At 43.0% G+C, this 20851-nt stretch overlaps 1 protein-coding gene across 1 annotated transcript in view; it reads right to left on the reverse strand.

Annotated features, from left to right (window-relative positions):
* OTUD7A (OTU deubiquitinase 7A) overlaps window positions 1-20851 on the reverse strand; it is a 64820-nt gene that overhangs the window by 17620 nt on the left and 26349 nt on the right. Inside the window, exons 4-9 of the mRNA XM_055002833.1 lie at window positions 17380-17598; window positions 14550-14651; window positions 11825-11952; window positions 11532-11644; window positions 2244-2371; window positions 1132-1281 (exon numbers count right to left, since the gene is read on the reverse strand). Coding sequence (XP_054858808.1) covers window positions 1132-1281; window positions 2244-2371; window positions 11532-11644; window positions 11825-11952; window positions 14550-14651; window positions 17380-17598 — 840 coding nt within the window. The remainder of the gene's footprint in view (window positions 1-1131; window positions 1282-2243; window positions 2372-11531; window positions 11645-11824; window positions 11953-14549; window positions 14652-17379; window positions 17599-20851) is intronic.

A 20851-nucleotide genomic window follows, 5' to 3' on the forward strand; every position in this document is an offset into this window, starting at 1 on the left:
TTTTTTCATGTTGTGGTTATTTTTAAACGTTTCATGAACAGTAGGGATTTCTGTTTCAGTAAAAGGACAGAATAGAAATCTCGGAGGGCGGGGGGGAGAGCACAAAGATATAAAATAAATATAGATGGATGCCATTCTGAACTGGTGCTAATCAACAGGGAGCATTTCAGATAGGCACTGCTCACAGCCCTAGAGTGTGGATTGGATGGGATGCGTTTTCAGTGTTCACGAAACATAGGGAGAAAAATTAGGACTAAATGCTTTTACAAAGAATGAGGTTAGTGATTTTTTTTTTTAGCCCCTAAAAACAGGCAGGTCTAAAGATACTTTCAGTAATTAGTATATATGAATGTACTCTTATCTAGCTCATTAGACTAGCTTCTCAAAAGTGCGGCCACAGGACCCGTTCCACGTTCTCTCAGAACACTTCATGCGCCTGTCGATACTGCAGCCCACTGCCGTGCCAACCTGCATGGTGGTGCTCCCTCGTTGGGCCTCTCTGTTCCCAACCGAGATTCCCTTACAGGCAAACTCTCTGTTTATACTGGGCTTCTTTTGTTATCGCTGTATTATTCCACCCTATTCCCGAATGTTCTGTCACTTTATGTTCACAGTAAGCTACGGAGTGCTACTTGTCTACAACCTGCAGAGGTCATCTTTTATCTTTTCTAAAAAGCCCTCTTTGAGAATCACACGGCGTAATGCAAAAGTGCAGCACCAGAAAACAAAGGGAGAAATGGAGCTACTGAGTATAGCTTACCTTTTGTGAAAAGCAGAGCACGCAAAAGACAGTGAGAACAGCAGAAAACTACACTGGAACAGACCTCACCCCTCCCTCATCACACACCATCCACAACGGCTAACTACAAAGTTCACTTGGAATTTCCACCTCTTTAATTCATACTGAGAAAGAATATTTGTTTCTCCTCAAAACACTGCAGCTCGAGTTGTGCAAACACAGCTGTCAGGGACCCCCTTCTGCAGATGTTTCTAATACCAAAAGCTATAGGTCTGCTACTGACTCCAGCTGAGCTTTGAGCCTCAGCAAATGCTCAAGACTGGCAAGCCCACTGCCAACTGCTTTGCATTCCCCCTGCAGGACAGAATTATTTGCTTTCGTATTCTACGTACCTTGTTCCCTCTGTTGATCTTTTTGCTCCATTGACACAAGAGCAGAGAAATGCGCTTGATCATAGGCAAGGACTAGGGGAGAGCAGTGACATCGGTTCGGTGGAACTTCCAGAGGCAAGTAAATTCCACCAAACGGAATCGGTGCAAATGCTGTGAAGAGAAACCAAGAGTTTTGCAATAAGACACAAAACCCAGGGAGTTGGCTGAACTAGATGTTTGTTTGTTTGTTTCTTGAATTATTTTATATATTGTATTGTCGAAGGCTTTCACGGCCGGAGAACGATGGTTGTTGTGGGTTTTCCGGGCTGTATTGCCGTGGTCTTGGCATTGTAGTTCCTGACGTTTCGCCAGCAGCTATGGCTGGCATCTTCAGAGGTGTAGCACCAAAAGCACTGAGAGATCTCTGTCTTTTGGTGCTACACCTCTGAAGATGCCAGCCACAGCTGCTGGCGAAACGTCAGGAACTACAATGCCAAGACCACGGCAATACAGCCCGGAAAACCCACAACAACCATATTTTATATATTACTTTAACTCTTTGTTTTCATGTTCAAATGTTTGCCACCTGGGGGACCTATTTGGGTGAAGGGCAGCATTAAAGTACTTTAAACAAACAAATGCCTTTTGAAAGCTGATGACTACATTTGGGGGCTTTTCTTGGATATATTTAACCCTGCTTAGGGCGGGGTTGAATTTCATCAAACTATTGTTTTGACTTTCATTGTGGTCTTGGTTTTAGTTTTCATATATAAGTTGCCTCAGAGGCTGGAAAGACAGGGAATACATTTTTAAAAGATAAAATAAACAAATGGTCGCTTTGTGGGTCCGTAGGCTCCAAAGGCACTGAAATGCTTCTCTTGAGCTGATTTTTCATTAAGACACAAACCATCAATTGGGGGCCAAAAAAATACGGTCAAGGACGAGCTCGGAGCACAAGCTATGCCACCAGCAGATCTCCTGTCAATACTGTAACTACCACTCACCTCCAAGTCGCAACTTTTTTCATTTTCATGAAACATTTCATTTCTGCCACAACATCCATTAGACACACAAAGGCACCCTCGTTGAACAACGTAATGCTAACCATGCGTGCAAACTGCCACCAGACTCACCTTCCCCTCCTGAGTCTCGGAGCATTGTATCCGCAACCACGACAATAGGCCGTCTTAATATATGAGCTAGGACAAAAACATGGAACTCCTCTAGGCTCTCGTACACCGGATCTTCTGAATTGTCAACTCTGGAAAACCAAACACCATGGCACACAAATTCAGAAATAATTCTATGTCTTCTATCTGATGTACACAGTTTTGCATATTTTTCTTTAAAGCTGTAACATTTAACACAGAGAAGGAGAATAAACATTTAACACAGAGAAGGAGAATAAACTCACAACAACACTTTGAAATATTCTTTACAAGTTTTCCAAAAGACATACTCAAGGCAGCTAAATTTTGAACTTGGATACACAGAACAAAATAAAAGTGTAGCGCGTCAGATGAGAAGGGTCAAAACATCTAACATCAAGTGTATTACATTTACTTACTGAGACAATGTGGTTATAGTCCGGGCTTTTTTTCTGGGAAAAGAGGTGGTGGAACTCAGTGATGGAACTCAGGACCGCACAATGATGTCACTTTGGGTCAGCTGGAACAAGGGGGGAGTTTTTTAAAGTTTAAATCGCCCTCAACGAAAATGGCCACATGGCTGGTGGCCCCGCCCCCTGATCTCCAGACAGAGGGGAGTTTAGATTGCCCTCCGCACCACTGCGCGGAGGGCAATCTAAACTCCCCTCTGTCTGGAGATCAGGGGGCGGGGCCACCAGCCATGTGACCATTTTCAAGAGGTGCCGAAACTCCGTTCCACCACGTTCCTGCTGAAAAAAGCCCTGGTTATAGTAATTTGGACACCCGGGTTCGAAACCCCACTCAGTTGAGAAGCTTTTTGGGTGACTTGGGGCCACTTACTCTCTTAGCTTACTCTCCCTCACTGGAGATTGTTGAGAAAACAAAATGGGGAGGGGGGAGAACCATGTACCCCACCTTGAGTTCCTTGAAGGGTGGCATAAAAATATGGATAGATTTACTTATGCAAGGTATTTCTACCCTTCCTTTCAACCACAGTTCATAAGGAAATTTGCAGTTATTGATTAACAAACACTTTAAAAACCACAAGAAAAATTGCCAACAGCAGCAAGATTCAATGAATTAGTGACATTAAATTAATTGCGATTCATGTGACTGTCTGCATTGAATACTACTACACTGGCTATGGTTAGTTAGGCCTATTAAACCAGAATTCGAAGCTAGGATCTGAAGTTGATTTTATTAAACACAGTTCTATGTGATGCACGAACACCGACATACTGGCTTTATCCTGTCTTATGCCCCAGTAGCACCTTCCCAGGCTAGAGAGAAAAGGCAACGAAATCAGCATGTGTTAAGACAAGCCAGGATTGGAATGACAGTCTAGGAGCTGAACCCTGGTTTCACAAACTAGCCACAGTTACAACAAGCAGTGGTTTTGTGTGATATCTGAACTGAGTCGTTATGCTGAGGTGATACCAAAAAATTCTAGCTAAGATGGTCAGCCATCTGAACCACCCTGTGACCTCTGGATTGCTGGAGAGGGGCAACAGCATGCCCATCTCCACTGTCACCTTCCTGTGACCTCTGTAAAGTCAGAACTGAAAAGCTGGGATTAGATATTTTTAAGTTGTGTTGTGTGTTATGCGCCATTAAGTTGCCTCCGACCTATCGTGACCTTATGAAGGAAAGACCTCCAAAATATCGTACCATTAACAGACTTGCTCAGATCCTGCAAACAGGAGGATGTGGCTTCTTTTATTGAGTCCAGCCATCTTTTTTTAGGTCTTCCTCTTTTCCTATTGCCTTCCACTTTTCCTAGCATTATTGACTTTTCCAGAGAATCTTCTCTTCTCATGATGGGACCAATGTACGATAACCTTAGTCTTGTCATTTTAGCTTCTAGGGAGGCTTGATTTGATCTAGTACCCATTTATTTGTCTGTTTGGCCATCCATGGTATCTGCAAAACTCTCCTCCGGCACCACATTTTAAATGAATCAATTTTCTTCCTGTCAGCTTTCATCACCATCCGACTTTCACATCCATACATCGTAATGGGGAATACCATAGCTTGGATTATTTTGATCTTGGTTCCCAGAGAGACATCTTTATCTTTAAGGATCTTCTCTAACTCCCTCACAGCTGCTCTTCCAAGCCTCAATCTTCTTCTGATTTCTTCATTGCAGTCTCCCTTTTGGTTGATGACTGAGCCAAGGAATAGGAAATCTTGAACAATTTTTATTTTCTCATTGTCTATTTTAAAATTGTGTCATTCCTCAGTAGTCATTACTTTTGTTTTCTTTATATTCAGCTGTAATCCTGCTTTGGCATTTTCTCCTTTAACCTTCATCAGTCATTGTTTTAGGTCTTCACTATTTTCTGCCAGTAACATGATGTCGTCTGCATATCTCAAATTCTTAATGTTCCTTCCATCACTTTTCACTCCACCTTCTTTTAGATCTAATCTAGCTTTCCTTATGACATGCTCTGCATAGAGGTTGAACAGTTAGGGAGATAATATGCATCCTTGTCTGACATCTTTGCCAATTCTGTCCTGACAGTAGCCTCTTGTCCAGAGTACAAGTCACGCATCAAAACAATCAGATGTTGTGTCACTCTCATTTCTTTTAAGACTCTCTATAGCTTTTCATGATCCACACAGGCCAAAGTTTTGCTGCAATCTATAAAATACAAGTTTTATAGATTACAGCAAGTAATCTATAAAACTAAGTTCATAAGTTAGTTGGTAATAACTAAGTTTGTAAGTTGATTGATAATAAACTTTCCTAGTGGAATGCTACCAGTAGTGTCTTAGACACGCTTGTTGATTATTTCATGTCATTTTAAAGCTACTTTCTGATGTCCGGATTTTAATGTAAAAATTTTAAAACCTGGGGTGGAGTGATAAAATTGCAGATCATTAGACAAACTCATCTGACTCCAGTTCTGGGAGAAAGAGCACGTGAGCCCAAATAGCGGCTATAGGAACCACACAAACTACTAACATCAGAACTGGTTATCTAACATAAAATAGTATTTCTCTAATTTTGTAGAACTCCAAGGTGACAGCAGGTGCCTTCCTCTTTTTAAAAAGAGCATTTTTGCTCGCAAAGACTTAAAAGGTGGTTTAAAAAAACCCTAACATGCGGGTGGCAGCCTACTCTAGTTCAAAATCCTCCTCTTTAAACCAAGATTGCTTTGAAGGTAATGTTCCTTTGGATGTGTCAAGTTTGTTCTGACACCAAAGAAAATTGGCTCATCTATAATTCAAAGACTGATTTGCAAATTCTCTTCAGTAACAGTACAGGGAAATAATTGAAAAATGTAAGGCATGGAATTTGGGGGGTGGGGGTGTTCATGCCCCCAACTGGGGCTCTCACATTAATCTTTAGGCTTCACTTTGGATTCAGAGAAGAGACTGCAGCCCTCACACCACTCCAATATCTAGAGGTAATTTTTTTCACAGTACATATGCACACCCTTAATGTGCCTTCAAACGTTCAGTTTATGGGATAGCCAATACAGCAGTCTGGATCAAAAGCACTGCCAGAGGAGTGAAGTTGGCGCTCCCCAAAAAGTCAGCTCTTGGAAATGAAGAGACCCTTTGGAACAGCGGGAGGGCAAAGCAGGGGGGGGATGGGCAAAAATCACCCTCCCCTTCTCCATCAATGTAACAGCACCCTTGGATCCAGCTAATGTTTAAAAGATTGGGCAGTGATAAAACTAACCTGTTTTGGTTTTTGCCAAAGAGCTGTGTTGCATATTATTGGCTAGATGGGCACATATGACATCTCTTGAATACTGAGCACAGCAAGTTAAAGATTTTGTGATCTGAACTACACAGTATTTATTTCTTATCGTTCAACAGAAAGCCCAAGTCAGCTGACATTAAAAATGATTTTAAAAAATACAAAAATATTGAACATGCCACTCAGGCTATCCAATCCATATAAATTAGCTTACAGCAGGCTAAAAGTGCAGTGTGCGACGATTAAAAACAGCAGATAAAAACAGGTGAGAGCCTGAGAGAACAGGATTAACTCCGCTGGTGACGGTTCCAGGTGAACAGCTCTAGGGAGCCAATACAGAAAAGGCCCTCCCCTCTCATAGGCACAGGCCTTACGTTTAAAAGTGGAGGCACCTGGACGAGGGTTTCTGACAGGCAGGTCCAGGTGGGGAAGGGTATCCTTCAGAAACCCAGTTCCAGTCTGTTCAGGTTTTAAAAGATTAAAACCAGCACTCTGAATCAAATGTGGAAACAACTTAGAAGTCAACATAGCTCTTTTAACATCGCAGCCAATACGAGAGAACAATCCGACCACCCTATTCTGTACCAACTGGTTTAACTTCTCAAAGGCAACACCACATGTAAAGGCACTGCAGAAATATAATCCTGGATGTTATTACTGCAGGGATAATTGTTCCCATGCCATCTTTCTCCGGGAAGGGATATTGCTGGCTGCAGTTAAGGAGGCTGGGATTGTCGAGAAATGACTTGTGGGCATATCAGAAACTTGGTGGGATGAGGAAAATCAGTGGGACACGGTGATTCCTGGATATAAATTATATCGGAAGGATAGGGAGGGAAGGGTTGGTGGTGGGGTGGCTCTATATGTCAGAGAAGGTATACATTCCAGTAAGATTGAGAAGGTAACTGAATTAGATTCGCTTCTGGAAATGCTATGGGTTGAAATTACGGGCCCAAATGGAAACTTAACTGTGGGAGTTTGTTATCGCCCTCCAGATCAGAAAATAGAGGAGGATTATAAAATGATGACAGGATTAAAGATGGCTGCTAAACAAAAAAACTGTGTTGTAATGGGTGATTTTAACTACCCACACATTGACTGGGCCAATGGGTGTTCGAATCGGGGGAGAGAAAGTGAGTTTCTAGACTGTCTCAATGACTGTGCTATGGAACAGATGGTTACAGAACCTACTAGGGGAGAGGTGATCCTGGATTTGGTCCTCAGTAATGCTGAAGACCTGGTGAGAGATGTAAATGTGATTGCACCACTTGGGAACAGTGACCATAATGTTATTGAGTACAACATATGTATAAATAGGAAATTGCCAAATAAGACCAACACAGCCATGTTTAACTTCAAAAGGGGTAACTTTTCTGAGATGAGGGGGTACGTGAAGAAGAAACTGAAAGGGAAAGTAAAAAAGGTCAAAACACTTGGGGAATCTTGGAGACTATTTAAAACTACAATCCTGGAAGCTCAAATTAAATATATACCGCTGGTTAGGAAAGGCACAAATAGGTTTAGGAAAAGGCCAGCATGGTTAACAAGCAATGTAATAGAAGCTGTAAAAGGTAAAAAGGATTCTTTTAGGCAGTGGAAAACTAGTCGGAGTGAGGTTGATAAAAAGGAGCATAAGCTGTGGCAAAAAAAGTGCAAGTCTGTGATCAGACAGGCAAAAAGGGAATATGAGGAGCATATTGCAAAGAACATAAAGAAAAACAATAAACAATTCTTTAAATATATTAGAAGTAGGAAACCAGCTAGGGAGGCCGTGGGGCCCTTGGATGACCAAGGCGTAAAAGGATTACTAAAGGGTGATAGGGAAATGGCCGAGAAGCTGAATGCATTCTTTGCTTCTGTCTTCACTGTGGAAGATAAGAAGTGCATGCCCACTCCGGAAGCACTGACTTTGGGAGGGGTTTTGAAAGACCTGAGTCACATTGAGGTGACGAGAGAGGAGGTTATGCGACTGCTAGATAATTTAAAAACTGATAAATCACCGGGCCCAGATGGCATACATCCAAGAGTTCTGAAAGAACTCAAGTGTGAACTTGTAGATCTCCTCACAAAAATATGTAATCTGTCATTAAACTCTGCATCTGTTCCTGAGGACTGGAAGGTAGCTAATGTTGTCCCCATCTTTAAAAAAGGTTCCAGGGGAGATCCGGGAAATTACAGGCCAGTCAGCCTGACGTCAATACCGGGTAAGTTGGTGGAAACTATTATCAAAAATAAAATTAGTGGGCACATTGATGACCAAAAGCTGATGAGGAAAACTCAGCATGGGTTCTGTAAGGGAAGATCTTGTCTCACCAATCTGTTAGAGTTCTTTGAGGGAGTGAACAAACAAGTGGACAAGGGAGACCCGATAGATATTGTTTATCTTGACTTCCAGAAAGCTTTTGACAAAGTTCCTCATCAAAGGCTCCTAAGTAAGCTCAGTAGCTATGGGATAAAGGGCCAAGTCCTCTTGTGGATCGAAAACTGGCTAATTAATAGGAAACAGAGAGTGAGCATAAACGGGCACTTCTCACAGTGGAGGGTGGTGAGCAGTGGGGTGCCACAGGGGTCGGTATTGGGTCCAATGCTTTTTAACTTGTTTATTAATGATTTGGAATTGGGATTAAGCAGTGAAGTGGCTAAATTTGCAGATGACACGAAATTGTTCAGGGTGGTGAAAGCCAGAGAGGATTGTGAGGCACTCCAAAGGGATCTGTCGAGGCTAGAAGAGTGGGCATCCATGTGGCAAATGAGGTTCAATGTAGCCAAGTGCAAAGTAATGCACATTGGAACCAAAAATCCAAAATATAAATACAAGTTGATGGGGTCTGAACTGGCGGAGACTGACCAAGAGAGAGATCTTGGAGTCATGATAGATAACTCACTAAAAACGTCAGCACAGTGTGCGACTGCCATAAAAAAAGCTAATGCTATGCTAGGGGTTATTAGGAAAGGGATTGAAAACAAATCAGCCGGTATCATAATGCCTCTGTATAAATCGATGGTGAGGCCTCATTTGGAGTACTGTGTACAGTTCTGGTCGCCACACCTTAAAAAAGATATCATAGCACTGGAAAAAGTACAGAGAAGGGCAACTAAAATGATTAAAGGGTTGGAACACTTTCCCTATGAGGAAAGATTGAGGCGCTTGGGGCTCTTTAGCCTGGAGAAAAGACGACTGAGGGGAGACATGATAGAGGTTTACAAGATAATGCACGGGTTAGAGAAGGTCGAGAAAGATGTGTTTTTCTCCCTTTCTCACAATACAAGAACTCGTGGGCACTCTATGAAATTATTGAGCAGTCGGGTTAGAACAGATAGAAGAAAATACTACTTTACACAAAGGGTGATAAACACATGGAATTCGTTGCCACAGGAGGTGGTGGCAGCTACAAGCATTGCCAGCTTCAAGAGGGGACTGGACAAATATATGGAGCAGAGGTCCATCAGTGGCTATTAGCCACAGGAGATAGATGGTATTCTCTTTGTGGGGAGGTGGTGCTCTGTTGTCTTGGTGCTGGAAGGAAGGCAGTGGGAGGGCTTCTGGTGTCCTGGCCTCACTGACAGTCCTTTAGATGGCACTGGATTTCTAGCCACTGTGTGTGACAGAATGTTGGACTGGATGGGCCACTGGCCTGATCCAACATGGCTTTGCTTATGTTCTTATGCTTATGAAGAGGTAGACTGAAGGTTGTTTTGGCCACCTTTCTCCTTCCAAGTCTGGCCATAACAGCCTTGCACTTGAGTTGCCCTTCTCAGCTGGGCCTCATTCAGACATTCATTCTTTGCAAAGAAAATCAAAACCTGCAAGAATCTCCCCTGGGCCCTTTCTCCCTACCCCATACTGCAGAGGCAAGAACTGCATTTAAATAGCGGCTCCTCCTAACTGTCTTAGAAAATATCTCCTTGCAATCTTGGGACAGATCTTAAGATCCAAGAGAGTTTTGCACTCAAGCAATGAGGCACAGCTTGGTTCACCTTCTCCATAAGAGGAGCAAGAAAGGTGGAAGAAGGCTTTTTAAAGGCTATTTCTTCCCTGAGAACATTTGGCCAGAGCCTCTTTTTCTTCTCCGTGGCTACTGTAGCTAAGACAAAACTCTGTCCATCATTACTCTTCTACTAGTTTTAGAACGTTTTGTCTCCGTTTCATTTATCAGCATTATTATACACTTTAAGATGTTTCTTATAGACTATGTCCTGTTACTAATCTGGAAAAGTTTGGCGGATGAGGGAGGGGAGACTGTATCCCCCCCTCCCACCAGAGATTCACAACTCCTCCCATAAGGAGGTCTGACTTTGAGAACTACAGCATTAAATATTTAAAATATTTATTAGTGCTCTATGATGTACATGTTTTGATTTCCAGAGAAATTAAGCTGTCAAAAGGGACTCTTTAAAGACTGAGATCTTTTGTCGAAAACACATCTCAGCACATTTCTAATTGGAGAGCACCAAGCTGTGCAAAACATGAGGTAAAAAAAAAATTGTCTGAGGACAGAATGAGGTTGGGGGAAAACTGCTAATAAGGACCTGAATACAGAAGCAGCATATATTAGCCACTTCTTTTTCTAAAAAAAAAAAAAAAAAAGGACAGAACACAGAGATTTTTGAGATGATGAAAGTGAAAAACAAACTAAATTAAAGCACGGCATTTATACCTAAGCTCCCCCCACCAAGCTTTTTATAAAGGTGCTGCCTGCCCTGGGCATGCTAAGGATGAAGCAGAAGATAATGCTTAAAGGGGGGGGGGCCGGTAGGAAAGCATATAAGTAAGTAGAAGCTACGAGGCAACTGATAAATCGCTTCTAAAAATAAGCCTTGGGAAATCGTGCTGAGTAACTACAAGGCCCTGGAGAAGTACCGATTTGTTGAAACGCATTAGTTCACATGGGTGTCTTTAAAGCACTCAGGGCAAACCACCCCTGTTTCGTTTTGCAACTCTGCATGGGGAAACCAAGTCCGTGCCATTGTGTCTGGCAGACGTGGGCGCTGCACGGGAGGACCTCCTGATGCCATCTAGGCCAAAATCTCTTGGAAGACATAAAACAAATGTGACCTAGATCACAGATCTCTGTTGTCTGTAAAAGGTAAACTGTATACGGGTGCACGAACGGACACAGAGACTCAATTCAGGTCAGGGTCACAAGGGGAGGGGAGAGGCTGTTTAACTGTTCAGTTTTGCTAAACAAATCAGGGGGCCCCGAACTTTCAGCAGCATTTTAAAGAGGCACGAGGAAGAAAAATTTCTTTTTATCCAGTTTTGTGTTCTAGAAGAATATTAGCCATCTTTGTTTCCTGAACGACGAAGGCCTTTCCGCTCATGGCTGGTGCTGCAACCCTTGTATGAGAAAGATGCAGCACTGTTAATCTGTTCAATAAAAGGCTTCCCTTGCCCCCGTCCTCCCCTACAGCACTTTCTTTGGAAGGAATGCACCAAGTAAAAGTAGGCACATTTCTCTATGCCGGATTAGATCTACCGAAAAGACTCAATTATACAGTACTTCAGAAAATAACCCGCTGGCAGCCAAGTAAAGCAGAAACAAGGCCTCCTAATCCAATCTTACCCTCCACCAGTGCCTCCATTTTTGCTGAAGTGAGTGCGTGGTTCGCTCGAAGCCAGCTTGAGAAGTTCATGCCATTCCCGCTCCCACTCTTCTTCTGTATAAACGAGCCCGGACTAGGGGAGAGAAGAGAGCGTATTTTATTTATTTATTTATTTAGGTTATTTGTAGCCCGCCTTTCTTTCAAGGCGGGGTAAGTCTGGGCACCCGTAAGCGATTCGGAGGACAACGCCTTTGTGACCACACGTTCAAAACGAAGCGCTGGGCAATCTCTTGCCTCTTCATGCCACACCAACCTCCTTATTCTGCTGCGTCTGCTGCCACCTCCACCGCCGCTTGAGGGCTTCCCTTTCAGCGCCGCTCCTCATCATGGTATAGAGGGCTTTCCGCAACACGAGGTCCCTGTCATGGAAGCCCCACATCCCTAAAGGCAAGGAAGAACATACAGTGAGCATTACAGATCCAGCAGCCACACTGAAATGGTGCAAAACGTGCTGAATGATGATGACTTGAAGCTGGGCAGGTGTCTGTATTGTTTTTCTAATTATTTATTTATTTATTTATTTATTTATTTAATTCCATTTATATTCCGCCCTCCCTGCATCAGCAGGCTCAGGGCAGATTACAATCGGTATAGTAATTTAAAATACATATAACTTTAAAATCAATAAAACCACATAAATATTTAGAACACACAGCAGCAGACTTTTCCAATAACCACCACCCAACCATCTCCAAAGTATTTAACAGGCTGCGTGGGTAGGGGGGGTATGTTTTCCCCTCGTCGGCCAGGGGGGAGGCCCAACCAGCGTCAACCATACGCCTGGCGAAACAGCTCCATCTTGCAGGCCCGGCAGAGCATTCCACCAGGTTGGAGCCAGGACCGAAAAGGCCCTGGCCCTGGTCGATGCTAGGCGGGCCTCCTTGGGGCCAGGGACCATTAACAGCTGTTTGTTGCTGGATCGAAGCGTCCTCTGGGGCTCATATAGGGAGAGGCGGTCCTGCAGATATGCCGGTCCCAGTCCGCATAGGGCTTTATAGGTTAATACCAAAACCTTGAATCTAATCCGGTACTCCACCGGATCCAGTACTCAACCAGTACTTCTAATTATTGCTTTAATGCTGCCAGTGTTAAACAGGTTAATAGGAGCAATACTGAATTCAACAAAGACATTGAAGGGGCTTCTTAAAAATGTTAGCAGAGTAGTACAGCTGGCAGAGAAATGTGGGGTTGCAGGTGTCTGCGTTGCTGAGTGCGCACGGGAGAGAGAAAACAAACTTACACTCTGAGCCTGGTTAAGGTTTAGAAAAGAAACGAGACCGATCAACAGTGGTACCAGCGAGGTGAAATGAACCACTTAAAACATTTTGAAGTTATTTAACCATGTCTATTTCTTTATTGAACTGTTTTTAAAAGTGACCCTTGTAAATGGCTGAAAAAATATTATGTTCCCAATAGATGTTAATTACTGGCAAACTGACCGGTGCACGTATTACTGTGTGAGGATCACGTGGAGGTGCCAGCTGTCACTGCAATCACGCGGGTATCCATATCCTACTTCAAGATACAAGATCATACGGCTGCTGTTGCAAGCCTAAGTGGATTCCAAGCCCACCAGTAGCATTATGGGCAACTAGGCAGGGCCAGCAACGTCCCAGATGAGCTGGACGCTTATTAAGAAATGGAGCAGAAGCCGCCATTTTGCACATAGTTCTTTTTTGTAGCTGTAGCCAGTGGGTTTGTGACTAAGTTTCAGAGCAACAGAACTCAAGTAGAGGAAGAAAGAACTCAAAAGCTTTCCTGGTTTCTGCAATAACATGGTCCTCAGTTTTCATTCACCTGGTTTAACAACTATCTAGCAACAATTATTATGCTAATAATAAGGAAACAGAAATGACACAGAAGACCCAAGAATATGTATAAAAGTGTGAGATGTACTAAATGCTCTTCATATCTCACACCTGAGCCTGCAATACAGTGGAGGATACAAATGCTTCCAAATTAAAACGCAATCTTTGCCTGCATCAAGTCTGGGCATTTTAGGGATATCACGTGATGGTCCTACAGGTCAAAAGTTTAATTTGTTGCTGCACCTTTATCTCAGCCAATATGCTGGTGAAGCTTCTGTCATCCATCAAACTGAACAGATCCTGACATATCCAGAATAACTTACGGAGCAAAAAAAGGACAGAACCGCATTTTATTTCTATTTAGTCCCCATCTTACCTTGAAATCTTATAAAAGGCAATGCTTCCTTATCTCACAATAATTCTGTGCTGTAGATCACATCTGTGCAAAATGTATAGATCACGAATGGAGGCTGTGAGATACGGAAATTCTTAAAGTTGCTTGGAGGACCAGAGCTCTTAGTCAAAGATACCACTTGCTGCAGTATGGCCTTTAGCAGGGGTCATTTCATAGAAAAAGAGCTGGAGGAACTCATTAGCATAACTCATTAGCATATGCCACGCCCCTCGCCATCATCGGAAGTATGTCATTGGCATAACTGATTTGCATATGACACACCCCCTGACACCACCTATCCTGGATGTTTTGGACCCAATTCTGGCCATTCAGGGCTGAAATTGGGCCCAAAATGGCAAAAGGGGGCTGAAAATGGCCGAATAGGGGCCCGAAATGGTCAAGACCAGGCCGCTGCTGAGTGGAAGAGTGATCCACCACCCGTCAGAGGTCCGATCCGGGCCGTTTCAGCCCCAATCCAGGCTGAAATGGGCCCAAAATGGCCGAGAGTCAGGTGGGCGGGGCCACCTGTCATGTGACCTCTTTGAGGAACTGCTGGAACTGCGTTCCTGTGCGTTCCCCCTTGAAATGAGCCCTGGCCTTTAGTACACCAAACCATTATGAATAAGAGGAACTCTCTTAACCACACCTCTTTATACATCTTGAGGTCTTACCCATAAGTGTCAGTGGAGTTCTTTTGAAAAGGAAAGATGGGATATAAACATTCAAAACAAACTAACAAAAAGGAAATATACTGCTCTAACAGAAGGAGGACCTACCTAGAGAAGCAGCATGTAAGAGGCAGTTTCCATCCCCCGTGGTTGCCAGTGGAAGAAGCCGTTTACAACTTGTACACACCGTGGACCACCAGTTAAGACGACCTGGGGCAAGGGAGGCGGAAATTCAAATTTATAGGACACAACCCAGTCACGGTCAAGCACTTTTAAGCTGTGCTGATTTCAAAGCTTGCAATACTCTCCAATATAATGCAGAAATCTTACGGCGATGGGTAGTATGAGACTGATCAAAGTGAGATTAAGAATACTTCACAGGTAATGGACTTCCAAGAGGCTGAAGGCTCGTTCCTACAAACGCCAACACTGGAAAAGGACAGATGTAGGAGTGGATTTGCTTCTATCCAAGTAAGTGAAAACAGCACTTATTGAGATGCCTCAAGCCAGGTCTTGAGGGGAAAAAATTAGCTCTGGGAGCCAACCCAAAAATTTAGGAGCCAGACTAATTTTTTACTCTTCACGGTTTCCTAGGTTTCTAATTATTTCTACCACAAAACCTAATACTGAAATACTAGGTGCCACAATGAAATTTCTAGGCACCATGGCAACCTGACTTCTGGGATTTGTCGAGCCCTGCCTCAAACTAAAAATCGAGTTTGCTAGCAAGGTAATGATTCAATTTTCCATGTCCCCCATTCACCTGAGAGTTTAATCCAGGACCATTACAGAAAACAACAGCATAAAAGGGATATACTGCAAAATATATTCACTATAAATAGTAGTTTGGGTTATACAAAACCTTGGTAATCTTCAGATGTATTCCACAAGTCTCAGCTGGTATCCACTTAATATCCCTAAACCAGTTTTATTAAATCTAAATTAGGAGTGCTTTTGGGAAGAATAATTTAAAGCGTGTTGGACAGCCTTTGGGAAAGATAAAATTGGAAATAACATGTTCTCATTTTTAGCAACTCCTTCCTCGCAGGCTCTGTGAAACAACAACCTGTCACCTGCTCCGTGCAGAATATTTTGGCAATAATGTAGAGGCAGTGAAAAGACAAATCAACGATGCCGCTTCAACAACACTAATAAAGCCCATTACAACAGCTATAAAATTTTAACAGGTGTTGTCTATAGTGAAGAAGGTACTGGCCAAACAAGCCTTGGACATGGTGCCTCTTTGTTACTTGAAGAAAAAAACCTCTTTGTTGAATTGTTGTAGCACAACAACAGTTTGTGTAACTCTGGAAGAACTGCCACACAAAACAATTCTTTTTTAAAATTTATTTACTGCATATAGATATCTGTCGGCTAGGGGACACAATTTCTCAAAGTGTTACAGAAAAGAAATAGCAGTGTTAGTATTATCATCAGTGAAGTATTACCTATCCAAGAAGTAATAATAATAATGCTCATTTGTATACCACAGTTCTGGACAGATTACTGCTCACTCAAAGTGGTGAACAAAGTCAGTGTTATTATTCCCACAATGCAGCTGAGGAGCTGGGGTGGAGAGGAATGGCTTACCCACGGCCAGCTGGTGAGTTCAGGGCAGTAATGAGATCCAAACCAGTAAAGTGCCGCACTCCGACACAACCGCTTAACCACCACGCTACACCAGAAATGTGTACTTCGTCCTGGAACTGGAGTCTTTTCCCATGGCACCCAAACTAGCAACTAATATGTGCACGCCCTTCAAACCCAAACTAGAAACCACAAATGACTCGGGGGGGGGGCATCACTTGTTGGTTCACATATAACAGCCTACCATTATCTGCTGAGAAAGAAAGGCAACTGGAGCATGTAAAAGAAGCGGAATGAAATGTGCAAGACTGAGGCTAAGAACTCTAACATGAAGCTTAGGCACTGTGTAGGAACCAAGCTGCAGTGACCTTCAGAGAGATTATTACTGTTCATTTGTCAAATCTGCCCATCTCTGAGTCTAATCACCAAGGACAGGCCCACATATGGACAGGCGATTCTATATCTGCACATTTCTGAACAGCAGCATTATAGAAAAATTCTTTCAATCTCTTACTCTACCTAATGAAATTACTGAAATATTCCTCTAGAATTCTGTTTCATACAAAATGCAGGAACTAAGAACTGCTTTGCTGGGTCAGTCCAAGGTCCCTCAAACACAGCTTTTGTATCCAAACAGGTGCAGCCAGAGCTGAGGAGTGGAGTACAAAAGCAATCACCATACCAGTTTGTGCCCAGTAAACAGAAGTGTTTTGCCCCCAAACATGGAGATTCTATTCCACCAAACAGCAATTAACAGACTTGCCCTTCATGAACGTATCTTACCCTTCTTAAAAGCAAATTGCACAGATCTAAGCCACAGAGAGCCAGTTTTGGTGTAGTGGTTAAGAGTGCAGGACTCTAATCTGGAGAACCAGGTTTGATTCCCCACTCCTCCACTTGAAGCCAGCTGGGTGACCTTGGGCTAGTCACAGCTCTGTGGAGCTCTCTCAGCCCCACCCACCTCACAGGGTGATTGTCATGAGGATAATAATAACATACTTTGTAAACTGCTCTGAGTGGGCATTAAGTTGTCCTGAAGGGCAGTATATAAATCGAATGTTATTATTAAGCTAAAGGCCCCACCGCATCTTATGGAGTCTACACTATGTGAAGAAATACCTTCTTTTGCTTGCCATGAACCTACTATCAACTGCTCTGACTCTCGAAAGCTCATACTCTAGAAATCTAGTTGGTCTTTACAGTGGCACGGGCCTTGGATCTTGCTATTCTGAAAAGTATTGGTCTCAGAAATTCTGTCTCTTCGTTCTCTTCATGTATTCCTAACTGGATAAACTTGCATCACTTTTCTCCCCTAGGCCTCGTCTTCTTTTTGCTGAAGGTATTCCCTCACCTGCTTGTTCCAAAGCCACCATGGTTGCTTGCTCGATCAAATCTCGCTCAATGAAGCTCCTGAAGTCCTCGCTGTAGACGCTGAGATCAGGGAGCTGGAATGTGTAGACAGGCATCTCCAAGGGGAAGTGTTCACTGTTGCATTCGCTGGCCACATGGGAACGGGCAAGGGAGACTATTGCTGAGCTGGCATGGGAAATTCCTCTAGAAAGCCTTTTTTCTGCTTCGGAAAAGAAAAAAAAGATGAGCAAAATGAAACCAAGGGCACATTTTCAGCCAACTTTACTTTGGTGGACACAAGGGTCTCTCCTGACTTCTGTTGCTCCCAACATAAGAAACAGAAATCTGTCATTTGATTATGAGTTAATGAAGAATTATCACTCCCTGTGCATTTGCTAAAAGCAAATTATGTATTCAAAGGCACAGGAACAAACAGCCACGGAAAACCTCAAAACATACTTAGAAACCATCATATTAACTCTTGCAAATTAGAAAAGCCAGATAAGATGCTGAATGACTTGAGGTCAAGTACATTGTTAGCATCCAATTGACTCTATTGCAAGGATAGTTAACTTTACTAGAAGCCATACTAAATGTGTGGAAGCTACTGTAATGCCTGGGGTGGGGGGAGAGATACAGGCTGTCAGAACAAGGAATACTATCAAATTTCACTGCCCATTATTTAAAAATCCCCTATTTTGTTTTCTCTTGTAAAAATCAAACAATTAAGTCTTTATTTTCACATCGCTTTCTATCTCCTAATGCTGAATTTGTTACCATTACATTTATACAATTCTGAACGCAATTTTTATATCAACGGTATATAAAATAGCATTTAAAGTAAAAATAGCACGAACAAAACATGCAATGAAGATGAACAAAACAAAAGAACTTACAAGGACAACATTTTTTTAAAGGAATACACTGTAAATTCTTCACCGTGAAGTCAAAACATAAGCAAGTTCTACCATATTTTATGGAACCCAAGGAGAGAGTTAAAGATCTAGATTGGCCCCAAATTAAGACGGCAGAGCTAGCAAGTTAATTATCCTGTGCTAACTGAGAGAACCTTAGTATGTGGAACTGCACAGCTGTACACAGAGCAGTGCATTTACAATTTCTGATGTTTATCTACTGTGCAAATTTATCCATTTCATTCTTTAACATAATTTATTCCACTTTTTCTTGCAAGAAGGAAAGGCGAGTTATACAAACAGAGAGGCCGCTTTTTCCAACTCCTGATCAACCATTCCCTTCCTGCTCTCTGAGACTTTGCCAGGTTCCTATTTTTCTCTATGGGAGAAGGAAATATGCTAGTGTACACACACAAAAAAACCAGATTCAGAGAGTTACCACCATTTTCTTGAAATACTAGGTACCAGGACATGCTTTAAACAATTATTCATGATTTCATTTTCCAGCTTTCTTCACATATCAAAACGAAACGCATCAAAGAGTCACCCCCTTGGCATCATAACAAAGCATCAAACAGACCAGGGCCAGCTTTCATCTCCAACTGTTGCAACCTTTATGCTTAAATCTAAAGACAGGTTCTGTTTCTCTTCTAAAAGCAAGATGGCATTTGCAGGAACAGGGTTTTCAGAAAACACACCCTCTCTTATAAAAAACAAGCACTGCCTGCCTCTTTCTGGTGAGAGAAACTGAGCCTGCCCAACTACCCAAGAGGTTAAAAAGCCAGAAGCGTAAATACATTCCAGCACTGTTTAATGTTGTCCACAGCTGCTTATAGACCTTGGAAATCCCCACTGCCCCTGAACTGCTAGGAGGAGCATAGCTGGAGGCTTACAAAACCTTCTGTGACTTCAAAGCAACTGGAAAAAAGTAAGCCAAAAGATGGGTTATATTCTGAGTCTCTGCCTATTGTTTGAGGTCTCCTGGGTTAAGGAAAAGCACCTTCAGGTAACCAGCTTTCCCTTCTCTTCTAGTCCCAGGAAGCAAAGCCAACATGATGAACCTACCTAAGAATAAGTAACAAAAAAGAGTTTAATGTTCTTACATGTATCTGGTAGTACGCAAAGCGGTAATTCATGCGTCTCTCAAAACGTGCCTGTTGCCAACTTTGAATTTATGACATCTATCTAGGGCTGTGCCATGACATGTCAGATCTCAGAAGCTAAGCAGGGTCAGCCCTGGTTAGTACTTGGATGGGAGACCACCAAGGAGGCCCAAGGTTGCTCTGCAGAGGCAGGCAATGGCAAACCACCTGTGCGTGCTGATCCTGGACCTCAAGGTGCAGATCTTGCCTTGAAAACCCTATTGGGCCACCCTAAGTCAGCTGTGACTGGACTGCACTTTGCACACACTTACCTAGGGCTGTAAATGATTACCAGAAGGTAATTTAATTATCTCATAGTGATATGTTGTTTTTCACAGTGAAGTTCTACATGTGGCTTACAGCATTTTAAAAAAATACGGTTTTAACGATTTCTTTCCCCTTCCCTCCCATTTCCGATATATTAGGCCCCATTACTGACTAAATGCTGTGGTCCTTTCGGAAGGATGAGAGGTGTTAAATACCCTCAGTGCTAAGGAGGGGGGACCTGGGAACTGTTCTGCCACAGTCATCAATCTCACCTACCTACGCAGATGAGATCCTCCAGATGTCAATCTTCCCCATCCGAAAATAAGTTAATTCACGGAATTCAGATTCCAGGACAACCATCAAACCTGATAGCTCTATGCGATTGAAGCAAATAACCCAAAAAGGCTGGCAACATGCGGCTGATGAGTGTAAGCTCAGGAGACTGGGAGGGAGGGGTGTGAGGAGTGTACGGGGGGGTGTACTTGCCCTGTGGCCACCACGGGTTGAAAGTAGAAGTGCCACAAAGGCCTGGAGCACTGGGATTGGTCACTGAAACAAAATCTGTCCCCAAGAGCCAAAACACACGAGAAGAAATACCCAGGTTCAGCACGTGTTCTCTTACCTCAAGGTTTTCCGGGATCTGTAGGCGTCCTGGAAGCTTAAAGTTTAGCATTTACAGAGCAGCAGGGAGGGGAAGGGAAATGCAGGCGCCTGTATTCCCCTTCCTGCTGCTCTGTAAATGCTAAACTTTAAGCTTCCAGGACGCCTACAGATCCCGGAAAACCTTGAGGTAAGAGAACACATGCTGAACCTAGGTATTTCTTCTCGTGTGTTTTGGCTCCAAGTCTTGTTGGCCACTATCCTGCCGCCAGGATCAGTCGGAAGAAACACTGCCCCCATAGAGATTAACAATTACTGTCTGCCTAAAGTATGCTTCGCAGGCACCAAAGCAGTTTACAATGTTCTCCTCTTCTCCATTTTATCCTCAAAACCACATGTTGATGAAGGGAGCTTTGACTCTTGAAAGCTCATACTCTGGAAATCTAGTTGGTCTTTAAGGTGCTGCTGGACCCGAAACTTGCTGTGAAATAGGTTAGGCTCAGAGAGTGTGACTGGCCCAAGGTCACCCAGAGATCTTACATGGCAGAGC

The sequence above is a fragment of the Eublepharis macularius genome, chromosome 18 (genome assembly GCF_028583425.1).
Source record: "Eublepharis macularius isolate TG4126 chromosome 18, MPM_Emac_v1.0, whole genome shotgun sequence".
Taxonomy (NCBI): Eukaryota; Metazoa; Chordata; class Lepidosauria; order Squamata; family Eublepharidae; genus Eublepharis; species Eublepharis macularius.